Source organism: Borostomias antarcticus, assembly GCF_949987555.1.
Source record: "Borostomias antarcticus genome assembly, chromosome: 21".
Lineage (NCBI taxonomy): Eukaryota > Metazoa > Chordata > Actinopteri > Stomiiformes > Stomiidae > Borostomias > Borostomias antarcticus.
Window position 1 is genome coordinate 19121486 of NC_140254.1, and position 14682 is coordinate 19136167.

The 14682-nt window shown below is 48.8% G+C and overlaps 2 protein-coding genes across 2 annotated transcripts in view; one reads left to right on the top strand and one right to left on the bottom strand.

Annotated features, from left to right (window-relative positions):
* Positions 1-655: 655 nt before the first annotated feature.
* Positions 656-3453, top strand: abitram (actin binding transcription modulator). The gene is made up of 6 exons (XM_084455743.1): positions 656-928; positions 1288-1339; positions 1583-1712; positions 2452-2528; positions 2639-2708; positions 3093-3453. The coding sequence occupies exons 1-6, from the start codon at positions 853-855 to the stop codon at positions 3255-3257; spliced, it is 570 nt and encodes a 189-aa protein (XP_084311869.1). The 5' UTR covers positions 656-852; the 3' UTR covers positions 3258-3453.
* Positions 3454-3890: 437 nt separating this feature from the next.
* Positions 3891-14682, bottom strand: part of ctnnal1 (catenin (cadherin-associated protein), alpha-like 1) — a gene marked incomplete at its 5' end in the record, with an annotated part of 33037 nt that continues 22245 nt past the window's right edge. The window contains 8 exons of the mRNA XM_084455037.1: positions 3891-6121; positions 7621-7704; positions 8446-8565; positions 9766-9822; positions 11951-11999; positions 12444-12598; positions 14116-14166; positions 14268-14305. Coding sequence (XP_084311163.1) covers positions 5945-6121; positions 7621-7704; positions 8446-8565; positions 9766-9822; positions 11951-11999; positions 12444-12598; positions 14116-14166; positions 14268-14305 — 731 coding nt within the window. The 3' untranslated portion in view covers positions 3891-5944. The remainder of the gene's footprint in view (positions 6122-7620; positions 7705-8445; positions 8566-9765; positions 9823-11950; positions 12000-12443; positions 12599-14115; positions 14167-14267; positions 14306-14682) is intronic.

Genomic DNA, 14682 nt, shown 5'->3' on the forward strand with positions numbered 1-14682 from the left:
AGTCCCATAAAGTCACCCCCACCGGGGCCTTGAACCCCGTTCTCCCGGGTGGGAGTCCTATGCTCTCACCACTACTCTATTTATGCAGTTGAGATTAACGTACTGATTTTGGTGTGGCGTTAGAATAAGGGTTGGGGTTGGGACAGGATCTGACCTATAAGGTAAAAGGTAAAGGTCGGAGTGAAAGGATGAACATAATCGTTTGGGGTATAGTCCCATAAAATCATCCCCACTAGGGCCTTGAACCCCAATCTCCCGCATGGGAGTCCATTGCAGCGTGGGAGTCCATTGCTTTCATCGCTACGCTACTTGTGCATTTTGTTGTCCTTTATTTTGGTGCACTGGGACTAGACTTGTGGTGCCAACAGAGAAATGCAGCTCAACATTCAACGGAGGGAGGGAGGGAGGGAGGGAGTGATAACCCGACAGACGCTATACTAGGTGCGCTGGCTTACAGCCATGCACAAAAAGTATGGTGCAATGAATGGTCCCTGGCAGGGTGGTATATCGGGGTAGAGCCCGGATAGCATAGCTTACCGACCTGGACCAGGGCTAATCTGAAGTGATCTGATGATCTAGGCATATACAAATACCGTTGTTTGTGACCGCCACACCTCTTTGGTCATCACAGAAGATTGTCACACTTGTTTGTAGTCTTTTCAAATCAACCCTATTTCACAAGGAACTGGATAAATTCTGGAACATTCGGAAATAGGGTTTGATGTATTCCGGAAGTTAATTACTGACGGACCAGGCGTACCACAAGAGCTGCGAGGGAGGCTACCAAACTAATACTTATTGCTCTACTTTTTCATACTGTAAGGTAATGTCTCTTGTCCTGAAGTTGTAATCATGTCAGTTGAAGGCATCGAACATAAGGATTTCCCCTCTGTGATCGATCGGTACTACACACGATGGTATAAAACAGGTAAGCTAACGGAAGCTAAACACAGACAAGCTAACGTGACCATGCCATCAGGACACCCCACATGTTTGCTGGTTTATTCTTGGTAGTAACCCCATGAGATTCACTGAAACACGTTCGCAGTTTGTCATCTTCAACGTGCTCGCTTGCTACTTGATAATATATTATTATATTATTATTATATATTGAAAATAACTGATTGATATGAACGAGAGGCTCATGTTGCCCTGTTAATGATGGTAAGATGGCAAGCTGACTATCCAGGCTTTGAGTTGGTGTCTAACGTTATTGACAACCAAGTCATTGGTTTTAGACATGATGAATAGTCCAAATCCCTTTGTGTTGGTCTCATTGATGTCTAGACATGAAGGGCCAGCTCTGTGAAGACCATTGCATCCTGCAGCATTCAAACAGGTACCACCGACTTAGTCTATTGGTTAGTATGAGGATAAAACCTCATACTAATGCATACTGTTGTAGCTGATCAATACTAATGCATACTAATCAATACTAATGCATACTGTTGTAGCTGATCAATACTAATGCATACTAATCAATACTAATGCATACTGATAAACACATCTTCCCCATAAAAATCCCATTCAAGAGGTTTTATTTCATCTTACTATTTGAATGTTTCCCCTCTCCTCCTTACAGAATATGCGTCATCACCCTGGCGGAAACTCACCCTATCCTTCAAGACGGACGGACAATCAAGAGCATCAACTATAAGATCAGCGCTGGCTGCAGTCGCCTGCAGAACAAAGTGTCTGGGAAGTCCAAGCGAGTACGTAGCCTGCTGCCATTTACTATGTGGTGAAGAAGTGACTGCTACACTTGGGCCTATTATGAGTCTTGTAGCAGCTTTTTCAAGAATAAAAGTGCACCTCTCTTACTGAAAAAAAAAAGATGGAACCCAATGCCTCCCTGCTCGGCACTCAGCATCAAGGGTTGGATTGGGGGCAAGTCCCCGTGACATACTAGTGGGCAGCATGGTCTCTCAGTGGTTAGCACTGTCACCTCACAGCAAGAAGGTCCTGGGTTCGAATCCCGGTCGTTCCAGGTGGTCGGAGGGGCCGTAGGCCCTGATTGGCAGCCACGCTTCTGTCAGTCTTCCCCAGGGCAGCTGTGGCTACAGATGTAGCTTACCACCACCGGTATGACTGTGTCTGAATGAATACTGGACTCTGTAAAGCGCTCTGGGTATCATGAAGGGCGCTTTATAAATCCAACTTGATGTCCAGGGGATGTACTTATATATCAAGCTGCCTCACGCTAAGGAACCAGGAGACAGGCTCCTGCCCTACACGCCACTAGGCTCCAGAACCATTGGTTCTCAAGGCTACTTACTTACTTCTCTTCCGAGCCTGTCATAGAACAACACATGGTTAATGTACATCAGCCTACAAAAAAAAAAAGCTTTGGCTCTTTTTCATCTACCATGTTAGTGGCCTAAAATGTGTGGGTATTGTACATAACATATTGTACATAACATATGGAGCTTAACATTTTGTTTGCGTCTGCAGGGTGGCCAGTTCCTGACCGAGTTCGCTCCTCTGTGTAGGATAACCTGTACTGACGGCACCGAATACACGATCTACAGGTGAGCTCACTTGTCTTCAGCCTTGCTCTGGTACCTGCGCTGCTCCACGCTAGCTAGCGTTGATGTGCGTTACCGAGTTCTCTGTCTTGATGAATACATTGTTGTCCTAGCTGTATCAGGGGTCGTCTCCTGGAGGTCAACGTGGACATACTGGACCGGCCCAGCCTCTTGCTTGAGAAGGTGAGTGATCTCGTCAGATTTGTCATGTTCGTTATCATAACCCCATCATTTTTGGCTCATTGACGTCATTTGGAACGTCTCGCAGGCTGTGAGCCGCTTGGCTCGTACCACCTCAAATTTCTAGCGGCTCACACCGCGTCATTAAGTCGCACATATTTGATTGATTGACTGGCCTGGAGAGACGAAGCGTTCTGTGTTGCTAGGAGATGAGATGTTCTTGTTTGGTACCAACATAGCATCACATGGACACAGCAGGGCACGGCTCATTGAGTATAAATGCACAGAGCTATGAGCTATGAGCCGTGAGCCAAAAAATGTGTCATGTATAAATTAGGCTTAATTCTCCCCTGGTCCGTCCGTCTGTCCCCTCTTTTGTTTGAGAAGCCGGCTACGGAGGGGTACATCGCCGTCATCCTCCCCAAGCTTGAGGAGAGCAAGAGCATCACGGAGGGTCTCCTCAGCAGAGAGGACTACGAGGGCGTGGTCTCCAATCGGGCCAGACCCCTGCTGGGGAAGACGGTGATCACTCCGCCCCCCTCCCCCAGCTAGGAATGCCCATTCCTGCGCCATGCTCCTCAGGAAGGGGGTCCCGTAACCTCCACCCACCCCACCCCCACCCCACCCTGCCGGGCAGACCCACGTACAGCTGGAGGCACGGACGTGTGTGTGGTGTTTGACCGTGCACTAAGACCCAGGGACGGCATGGAAGCGATGCGCCGCATGTCCGATCTGTTAAGTCCAGACTGTGAAGGGGATCAGAGAAAGTAGTAATTGGATTACGTTTTTTTTTTGGAATTGCCTGTTTTTTTTTCTCCTCTTTTTTTGCTGTTCAGCTGTAATCTGAAAGCTCCACGGGATGGGGCAAGACTTGATACAGTACTCAGAATTATTATGTAGCAACCAGGTACTGATCAAACAATTATTTGTTCTGAAGTCAGAATTATATATATATATAGTTTTTGTTGATATCAATGTGTGCATACATCAATAAATGAAACAACCAACCCCATTTATAAGAAAAATAATGTTTAATTTTTAGATTTGTGTCTGTTTAGCAATCACTGAGCTGTCAAAAGGGTAGATGGTCCAAAACTAGAGCTATTTCTTCACATCTGTAGCTTCACTCCACTCATTGTCATTAGCTGCTCATGTATGTTACACCTCTAAAGCTTTAGACGTGGTTATTAGTTCAGTCTTCACCCACCCATACTCAGTACCACAATCATCACTTCTGGATGTACATACTTACATATCTATGCTTCAAGTACCTTAATACATCATCATAACAGCCTAGAGGGCAGTCTGTAATTAATAGTCTTCATAACAAGTCCACCTAGAAGGAAACAGCTTTCAATGCTACCGTTCATTTTTTACATAATAGCCAGTCTAGATTTTGGGGAATGCAAATCAATCGATTTACCACACACGGATAATGATTTGTATATATAACATTACTCTAGACAATAGAAAGTAAGCTGGACAAAATCCCCTCCATTTCTGGTGTAGCGGAGCATTAAGAGCGTCATGTTTCATTCTATTAGCCACTTGCGAGCCAAGTGACTAAAACATTATGCTTCAACTCATAGGCTATTTGGCTTCAACTGGGACTGATTGACACAGCTGGAAAGCGCACATTGAGCCGTGGTGCATCCTTCCTTGGTGCGAGTAGACTAGACTATTATAGCCCTGCCACATACTGACCAGAGGAGACTAGACTATTATAGCCCAGACACTTATTGACCAGAGACTAGACTATTATAGCCCAGCCACATAGACCAGAGGAGACTAGACTATTAAAGCCCAGCCACACACTGACCAGAGGAGACTAGACTATTATAGCCCAGCCACATATTGACCAGAGCAGACTAGACTATTATAGCCCAGCCACATATTGACCAGAGGAGACACATATTAAATGGTTTAGCGATGGCGTCATGCACTGATGTTTTTAATTCATGTGGGTTTGGCTAAGATGTGCCACAGGGTTTACAGGACACCACGAAGCATATGGACTGGTTACGCAGGCACGGTGAGCAGGGGGGCCGGGCTGAGCTCCAGGTGAAGCTACTGCCTATAGCCACTGATCCCCCCTCCCGTTAAAAATGAACTGACCCCCAGTAAACGAGTGGTATCACCTCACCCCCCTGGGACCAAATCTGGGAACTGCAGCATCAGGTTTTCCACAGACTCGCTCATGGACACAGACCCAGGGTCTGCCAATCAGGAATCAGGATATCTTATATGAAAACATTACACAAGGACGACACAGAGTAACCCAGGACCAGGATCTATAGAATATACTTCACCCCGCACTGTGATAGGGAGGCAGGGGGGGCAGCTGTCAGACCTGGGTCAAGTACTATTCCCCAGTACCGTTCAACTTAGTTTGATTTAGTTTACCCAGTACAATGAGACAAACTGTACAATGAGACGAACTGTACAATGAGACGAACAGTACAATGAGACGAACTGAACAATGAGACGAACTGTACAATGAGAGGAACTGAACAGTCCAAAAAACAGCAAATTGACACGAATAAAGTGCGCTTGGAACACAATCCAGCGCTTGACCTCTGTGTTTGAGCCAGGTCTGACAGGTATAGAGAGGGGGTCAGGGGTCGTGACCTCTGTGTTTGAGCCAGGTCTGACAGGTATAGAGAGGGGGTCAGGGGTCGTGACCCCTGTGTTTGAGCCAGGTCTGACAGGTATAGAGAGGGGGTCAGGGGTCGTGACCTCTGTGTTTGAGCCAGGTCTGACAGGTATAGAGAGGGGGTCAGGGGTCGTGACCTCTGTGTTTGAGCCAGGTCTGACAGGTATAGAGAGGGGGTCAGGGGTCGTGACCTCTGTGTTTGAGCCAGGTCTGACAGGTATAGAGAGGGGGTCAGGGGTCGTGACCTCTGTGTTTGAGCCAGGTCTGACAGGTATAGAGAGGGGGTCAGGGGTCGTGACCCCTGTGTTTGAGCCAGGTCTGACAGGTATAGAGAGGGGGTCAGGGGTCGTGACCTCTGTGTTTGAGCCAGGTCTGACAGGTATAGAGAGGGGGTCAGGGGTCGTGACCTCTGTGTTTGAGCCAGGTCTGACAGGTATAGAGAGGGGGTCAGGGGTCGTGACCTCTGTGTTTGAGCCAGGTCTGACAGGTATAGAGAGGGGGTCAGGGGTCGTGACCTCTGTGTTTGAGCCATGTCTGACAGGTATAGAGAGGGGGGTCAGGGGTCGTGGTGGCAGGGGCCCCTGGGCTACTTGCTCTCCAGGAAGGTGAGGTTGGCCATGTGCTGTTCCAAGGACTTGACTCCGAAACCGTTGCTGTTCTTGCTGTTGAGCGCGGCGGGGCCAGCGTCGTCCCTGACGGGCGCCAACACCTGTCTCTCCCTCCAGCCCTGTGGGGAGCCCAGACTGCTTCTCTCCGACTGGCACTACAGATGGAACCAATTAGGTCAATTAGTGAAGACCTGTGGTCAAATCTGAGCTGTACCACCTGACCAGACTGATGGTGATGGGATATCTCCCGTCCACTATCAGTGAAGGTCCAGACTCTCCCTTCTGGTCAGAGGTACAGACACCCCAAAATCACAACCAACCGAGTAAAAAACTAAGCTATTCACATGACAATAACTCAAACATTTTGGATTACTGTCGTTTTTGTTTGTGATTTTATGAGTCAATGTGTTTTTAATGTGTGCTGTACAACAAATTACTTCCTTGTGGACATTTTCTAAGCACAAGTTTTCTAAGTCTAAGAGGAGGACATTTAGTGTTAGTTTGTTAGGTTGGACCTTTGCTATTCTGTCAGGTGAGTTGATGCATCATCATGTATTGCAGACACTTGCAGAGTGTCTGCAGAGGGAGAGGATGGAGGGAGAGGAAGAGAGGGAAGGAGAGGATGGAGGGAGAGGAAGAAAGGGAGAGGAGGGAGGGAGAGGAAGAGAGGGAGGGAGAGGAGGGAGGGAGAGGAAGAGGGGGATGAGAGGAGGGAGGGAGAGGAAGAGAGGGAGGGAGAGGAGGGAGGGAGATGAAGAGAGGGAGGGAGAGGAAGAAAGGGAGGAAGAGGAGGATAATGCTAATTGGAGAATCCCTCTGGTATACTGGGATGCACAGTAGGGGTGGAATAATGGGTCGGTTTGTACCCATGCGTCAATTCACAACGCACCGACTTATTTGAATCGATGAGACATAACTATGGTCAAATTATTTGTTTTAATGGTGATTTAAGCAAAAATAATAATAAAGACGGTGGAAAAATGAACGGATGAAAAGCTGTCATTAATGAATTAAACGTTGCACTATAACCTAACTGAGGGTGTGTATTGTAACTTGTTAGAAATGGTAAAGCCCTCAGCTTAAGCTTAATGCTGTACCCTCATAGATGTGCACTGACGCTCAACCAACCATTAACAAATATTCAACTAACCATCATCCACCAACACAAACCTTTGATAGTTTGTTGATAGCGTATGTAATGTATACAACATGGTGGCATAGTGCTGTGTCATATATGTATTCTGTACCATTGGGATAAACCCAACATGGAGAATAGTTGACTTGTGTATCGATACAAGCCTCACATCACTGCACGCCTGGAGTTTAAATGGTAAATGGTCAATGGACTACACTTATATAGCGCTTTTCCACCTTAGCGGCACTCAAAGCGCTTTACAATGGCCTCTCATTCACCCATTCACACACACATTCACACACCAATGGCGGCAGCAGCCGTGCGAGGTGCTAACCTGCTAATTGGGAGCAATTTGGGGTTAGGTGTCTTGCTCAAGGACACTTCGACACGTGGACAGTCGGAGCTGGGATTCGAACCACCGACCCTTCGATCATTGAACGACCCGCTCTACCAACTGAGCTACAGGCGCCCCACTGCACGCCTGGAGTTTACACCCAATACATCCTCTTTCTCTCTCACCTTCTTGAGCAGCTTGTTGCAGAGAGGAAGGAGAGAGACCACCACTGTCATCATGGCTCTGGTGGTCTGTATGGAGGAGTCCACCTACACAGAGAAGTGGGATTAAGACAACCAGATACACACACACACACACACACACACACAGAGACACACACTCACCACCGCCATTTGGGGACAGAGCTTTCAGCGTGGCAGCTCCCACCCTCTGGAACTCCCTCCCTGTAGAACTCCCCAACGCCCCAACTCTGGACTGCTTCAAGAAACTCCTTAAAACTCACCTCTTTAACATGGCCTTTGACCTCTAGCTTCCGTTTCTTAATGTTGTGTGTCTCTGTCTACCATGTTTGTCTCTTGTCTGTTCTGCCCCTATGTAAAGCGACCTTGGATTTTATGAAAGGCGCTATACAAATGAAAGTTATTATTATTATTGTTATTATTATTATTATCATCTCACTCCCTTCTCTAGCACACAGACACAGCCTCCCCGACCCACAATGCCTCTCTCCAGCCTCGTGGAGGGAGGCCTCCGGCTGCCGACCTTTTCCTGATCGGTAGCCACTAACGACGTGCGACAGGAAGACAGCTGTTCCCTCAGCTGCTCACCGGAGCGTCACATGACTCATCTGAGGAGGCCGAGTTCTTCTTCAACCGTTCATTTGGATCCTCGCCTTCGACGAGGCGGTCCGAGACAGTTTTTTGTTTAAAGGCATTTATTATATTGAGGTTGATTAAGCCTGTGTGTTTTCATTTCACACGTTTTTGTGTGACGGGCGTACTACACACACACACGCACGCACGCACGCACGCACGCACGGTGCGTCATACCTTCTGGAAGGTGGCAGCCTTGCCCTGCACAGGAGTCTTGGCGCCCATCTGCAGCTGTTGGCAGAGCGCCACCAGTTTCTCCATCTCCGACGTCACCGCCGCCTTCTCCTCCTCCACCAGCTGGGATCAAAGAAGAGACAGGAACATGGGTCGAACTTTGTTTGGAGGGTCTCCTTATAGATTCCTTGTGGGGGTGCCCCGGTGCCCCGGTGGCTCAGTGGGTTGAGACGCTTACCATGTAAAGGCTAGTCCTTACCGCAGCGGCGTGGGTTCGAATCCGGCCCACGCCCTTTGCTGCATGTCTTCCCCTCTCTCTCTCTCCCACCTTCCCTGTCTGTCCTTCAACTGTCTATCCCATTAGAGCAGAAATGCCCTAAAAAATATCTTTAAAAAAATAAAAAATAGATGCCTTGTGACGCTCAATCGACAGCTAACAAAAACTCAACTAACCATCAGCCACCAACTCAAACCGTTGATAGTTTGTTCATGGTTTGAATCTGAAGTGTTCTCAAAACGTGACGTCACGCGACAAGGGTTGTCCCTGAACTCCCTTCGTTACAATGTAATAATATGGCCTCTAATATAACCTCTTAGCGACACCGACAAAAACTCCCTCCATTCACTCAGCTTACCTTGCATAAACAACGTAATTATTTCACGTAATTAAAGTAATTTACAGAGGGGGTGGCGAGAGTGGGCTACCAGCTTGTGTCATTCCAGGAGGGGTAAAAACAACAACATATAATTAGCTGAAGTTTGATGTACTGTAATTAATCAAACGAGACGTGGATGAAGTCCCTGGGTGCGTTGATTATGTGTTAGTGTGTGGCGCCCCTGTCAGGCCGGCCGGGGTTGGCTGCTGCCGATAACCACGCTTGACTCCCCGCGCCCCTCTGAGACGGATGGCAGTCGTTAAGGGTTGTCAGAAAGGGTCGTTTAATTAAACTCTGAGACCCGAGACCGGGCCGGCATGAGGCTGTTTCCTTGTTTGATTTCACACACACACGCACGCACGCACGCACGCACGCACGCACGCACGCACGCACGCACGCACGCACGCACACACACACACACACACACACACACACACACACACACACACACACACACACACACACACACACACACACACACACACACACACACAACACACACACACGCGCACAGGAAACTGCATCTGTGTGATAGGATTCATTTCCTGCCAGTGTGTGATTTAGAAGGTGTTTCAGACTGTGTGTGTATGTGTGACGTGTGTGTGTGTGTGTGTGTGTGTGTGTGTGTGTGTGTGACGTGTGTGTGTGACGTGTGTGTGTGTGGTACCTGGGTGGAGAACGTGTGAAGAGACGAGCACAGCTGAAGCCCTTCCTCAGAAAGGACCTGCAAACGAGAAAAAGGGATAGAGAGAGAGGGAGAGAGAGAGAGAGAGAGAGAGAGAGGGAGAGAGAGAGATAGAGAGAGATAGAGGGAGAGAGAGAGAGAGAGAGAGAGAGGGAGAGATAGAGAGAGAGATAGAGAGAGAGAGGGAGAGAGATAGAGAGAGAGAGAGGGAGAGAGAGAGAGAGAGAGAGAGAGAGAGAGGGAGAGAGAGATAGAGAGAGAGATAGAGAGAGAGGGCGAGAGAGAGATAGAGATAGAGAGAGATAGAGAGAGAGGGAGAGAGAGATAGAGATAGAGAGAGAGAGAGAGAGAGGGAGAGAGAGAGAGAGAGAGATAGAGAGAGGGAGATAGAGAGAGAGAGAGAGAGGGGGTGATTTGCATGGGAGAGATGTTGAACGATGTTGAACGAACGATGAAATCCCACCTAAAAAGTGGATTTTTGGGACACTCTAATCATGTGTGAGTAGCCGCCAATAAACATAATTCCACTTTGCTCTGTGTGTTATTAGAGGTTACTAGATGTTATTGCGGCTGCCACACTCCTGCTTCAGATTCACCACCACCAACTGTATCAAGTTCAAGTTCAAGTCTTTTATTGTCATGTGTATTTATAAAATACAATGAAATGCACTGTGCCCGGCACTCTCAGACATCAAGACATGACTTAAGACATAAGACAGTAAGACATTACAACAATATGACAGGGGACGTTTACAAAATAAGACATTAAGACACTATAGACACTACGAAATACGACAATAAGAAATTAAGACATTACAAAGAGACATTAAAGTGCATAGAGCAAAAGTAGGAGCATCAGTGATTCTGCCTGTGGAAAAAAGCTGTTAGTGAGACGGGTGGTACGTGACTTGATGCTCCGCTAACGTTTTTTGGATGGAAGGAGAGAGAACAGTGCATGGGCAGGGTGACTGGGGTCAGCGTCAGGTCAGCGGGGGAACGTCTGATAACTCACCAGTGTACTGCAGCTGTAAATAAGCACGTAGGCGGGCGTGCGCCGGCGTGTGTATTAGTGCGTGTGTATTAGCGCGTGTGTATTAGTGCATGTGTATTAGTGCGTGTGTATTAGTGCGTGTGTATTAGCGCGTGTGTATTAGTGCGTGTGTATTAGCGCGTGTATTAGCGCGTGTGTATTAGTGCGTGTGTATTAGTGCGTGTGTATTAGTGCGTGTGTGCTTTTACTGAGAGCTGTGCTGAATAAGTGACAGGGGTGCCACCGACACATGTGGAGAGAGGGCGCCCTCCTCGTCCTCTTCGTCATCCTGTCAGTGATGTCACAGAGTCCTGGCTGAGACACTTAGCCCTGTAACTCAACCCTAATCACAGGCAAAACGACTGCCCCCCGCTTTTAATATCGCTTCCATCCGTCCTTCCCGGACATGTTGTTTGCTCTTAACAGCGCCTGCACAGATTCAATTACAACTCGCATGGAAAAGAGAGGGAGGGAGAGGAGGGAGGGAGAGGAAGAGAGGGAGGGAGAGGAGGGAGGGAGAGGAAGAGAGGGATGAGAGGAGGGAGGGAGAGGAAGAGAGGGAGGGAGAGGAGGGAGGGAGAGGAAGAGGGGGATGAGAGGAGGGAGGGAGAGGAAGAGAGGGAGGGAGAGGATGGAGGGAGAGGAAGAGAGGGATGAGAGGGAGGGAGAGAGGGAGGGAGAGGAAGAGAGGGATGGATGAGAGGATGGAGGGAGAGGAAGAGAGGGAGGGAGAGGATGGAGGGAGAGCTTTTAATATCGCTTCCATCCGTCCTTCCCGGACATGTTGTTTGCTCTTAACAGCGCCTGCACAGATTCAATTACAACTCGCATGGAAAAGAGAGGGAGGGAGAGGAGGGAGGGAGAGGAAGAGAGGGAGGGAGAGGAGGGAGGGAGAGGAAGAGAGGGAGGGAGAGGAGGGAGGGAGAGGAAGAGGGGGAGGGAGAGGAAGAGAGGGAGAGGAAGAGAGGGAGGGAGAGGATGGAGGGAGAGGAAGAGAGGGATGAGAGGAGGGAGGGAGAGGAAGAGAGGGAGGAAGAGGAGGGAGGGAGAGGAAGAGAGGGAGGGAGAGGAGGGAGGGAGAGGAAGAGAGGGAGGGAGAGGAAGAGAGGGATGAGAGGAGGACAGACGCGGACTCACCTCGGCCTGGTGGAACAGATCCAGTGTCGTCTTCAGTAGCCCCTCCCCCCTGGGGGCACAGGAAACAGATGGGGTTTGGGATCAAAACAAACAGGAAACCCGTTTACTACTTTGATCAAATCCATTCGGATGAAACGTCGCTAATCTAGAGAACACAAATCAAGACATGGCTGTGTCTGTTCTTGGTGTAGCCAGCCCTGGTGAACAGCCCTGGGGAACAGCCCTGGTGAACAGCCCTGGTGAGCAGCCCTGGGGAACAGCCCTGGTGAACAGCCCTGGTGAACAGCCCTGGTGAGCAGCCCTGGGGAACAGCCCTGGGGAACAGCCCTGGTGAGCAGCCCTGGTGAACAGCCCTGGTGAGCATCCCTGGTGAACAGCCCTGGTGAACCGCAGACAGAGACGGGTGCAGCGGTGCCATGGTAAACAGCCGCTAAGCGTGGTGAACGGGTAGCAGTGCGCTAGGCGGGTGTAGCGCCGCGCCCCGGGTGTGTACCTGCTGAAGAGGTACATGGAGTACGCCATGCTGGCCATGCACTGGCTGTGCCGGACGATGCTGTGCTCCTGCTCCTCCCACTTCTCCATCTCCGCGTCGACGTCGGACGACAGCAGACGCAGCTCCAGGCCCAGCTTGGCCATGGTGGTCTGCTCCTGGAGGGAGGGAGGGGGAGGGAGAGAGAGGGGGGGGGGGGGGGGGAGAGAGAGAGAGGGGGGGAGGGGAAGTGAGATGAAAGACAGAAAGTGAGATGCGATAGATAGGGGTCATATCATTACATTACAGTCATTTAGCTGATGCTTTTATCCAAAGCGACTTCACAGATAATTGTATTTAACGTAGGAAAAGCCACTGTACTAGCCTACAGTACTCGCCAGAACTCACAAGTGCATCTCCTTTCTAAAACAAGTGACTAAGGGTGCGTGTCCACCGACAAGCTGTATTTTATGGCGCTGTTTTCTCGTTGTTTACGATGAGTAATGATCTCTAGGGCGCTCTAGAGACGAGAGCTGCGTTCCAAGCGCTTTTTAGAGCTACGAGCTCTAGGCTCTTTTTCAGTTGAAAAAAGTTGAACTTTAGCACTAGCTAACATTTGCCAGCTATCGTAACTTGGCTAATTAATCTGCAGTCTGCAAAAAACATAACACTCGTTACTAACGTAGGTGTAAAACATTGCTACCCTAGCCAGCACTAAACTCCAGCTCTTGTGCACTGTAAGCAGTTGTAAGTTTGGCGCTGTTCAGCTACATACAGCTCGCCGGTGGACACAGCCTTATACCGGGCTCAGACTACAGGATTTTTGGGCCGATTTATCCCCGATTCACCCCTCCCGACAATCGGACGAGAAATCTGGTCTGGAACGTTGGTCGGGGCCGATGATCGGTCCAGATGATCTTGTAATGTGAGGGGTTTACAGATCCAATCTTACACCTCCCAATCGGCTCGCAGACCCATCGGGGTGGCCCCGATAATATCAAACAAGTTTGATATTTAAGATTATTACGTCCCGACTTTACAAGTGAGACGGCGAGACCAGTGGTTCGTTGCTCCCTCGGGCACGATCAGATCCTGTAGTGTGTGATGGGCCGTTATTTTCAAATCTTGCGGTGTGTGCTTGTTTGAGATGCGCAAGAAGAATATCTGTTAAGATTCTCCTTATGTGCGTGATGTAACCCGATTTAGAAATTGATTAGCATTTCAAATATCCTGTAGTGTGAGCCCGGCATAAGGGCAGAATCTAGAGCTGAAAGTGCAAGAATAGCAAACTTAAAATACACTATCATACGCTGTGTGCTTCACAATGGTATTTAATTAGAGATCTCCATTCGACGAGTTCATATGTTCTGCCTACTTTAGTCCTCGTGTGATCAATGTATGTACGTGTCTGTCTGAAGGTTCCGTATCTATGCGATATCCATCGGAACGCGCAGAGGTTCCGTAGCGATCTGGAGAGGTCAGAGGTCGATGCTCCAACTCCTCCCGAGCCTCTGTGAAAAGAGCTCGCCTGCATAAGCGCCATCCATCATTGTGTTTCCATCCTGACAGCCCCGTTATAATTTATTTTCCCGGAGCCGGTAAGTTATTGGGGCCTTGTCGTAACGAACGCACCTGTCAGGCGGAGCGCGCGGAGACGTGATGTATGGTTTTACAGAGTGGATACGTGGCGTTTTACCTCGGCGTCCAGCTTAACAGCTTTTCCGCTCTTCAGGTTTGCCGGATGCTTCTGAAAAGGAACGAGTGAAAAGATGAGTCGGGGTTAGAGAGAAGAGATAAAGGACAAACGCTTGAAATACTGTACAACTACAGTAGCTCGCTGATACTCACCCCTGGTCTGGGGAGAGACAAGTACGCCTTTTTATCCCCTGGGAGAGAGAGAGAAGAGAGAGGGAGAAGAGAGAGGGAGAAGAGAGAGAAAGAGAAGAGAGAATGAGAGAAGAGAGAAAGAAAAGAGAAAGAGAGAGAAGAGAGAAAGAGAGAGATGGAGAAGAGAGAAAGATTTATCCAGATGATCACATCAACCTGTTTTCTACTTAAAAGCCCTACGAGGAGTTTCGGGAAGCAGAAGTGTTTTCTGCCCAAAAAGACCACATTTCCAATGAGCCTCCCCACGCTTAGCTTGGTTTATGACAGTGCGCGGGGACCTTAACCTTAGCTTAGCTCGATCACTCTTAACGAGTGATCAGGAGGATGCAATAAAATGACAGTGAATGAAATTGCTTCTTGCTTTATTCGACAAACA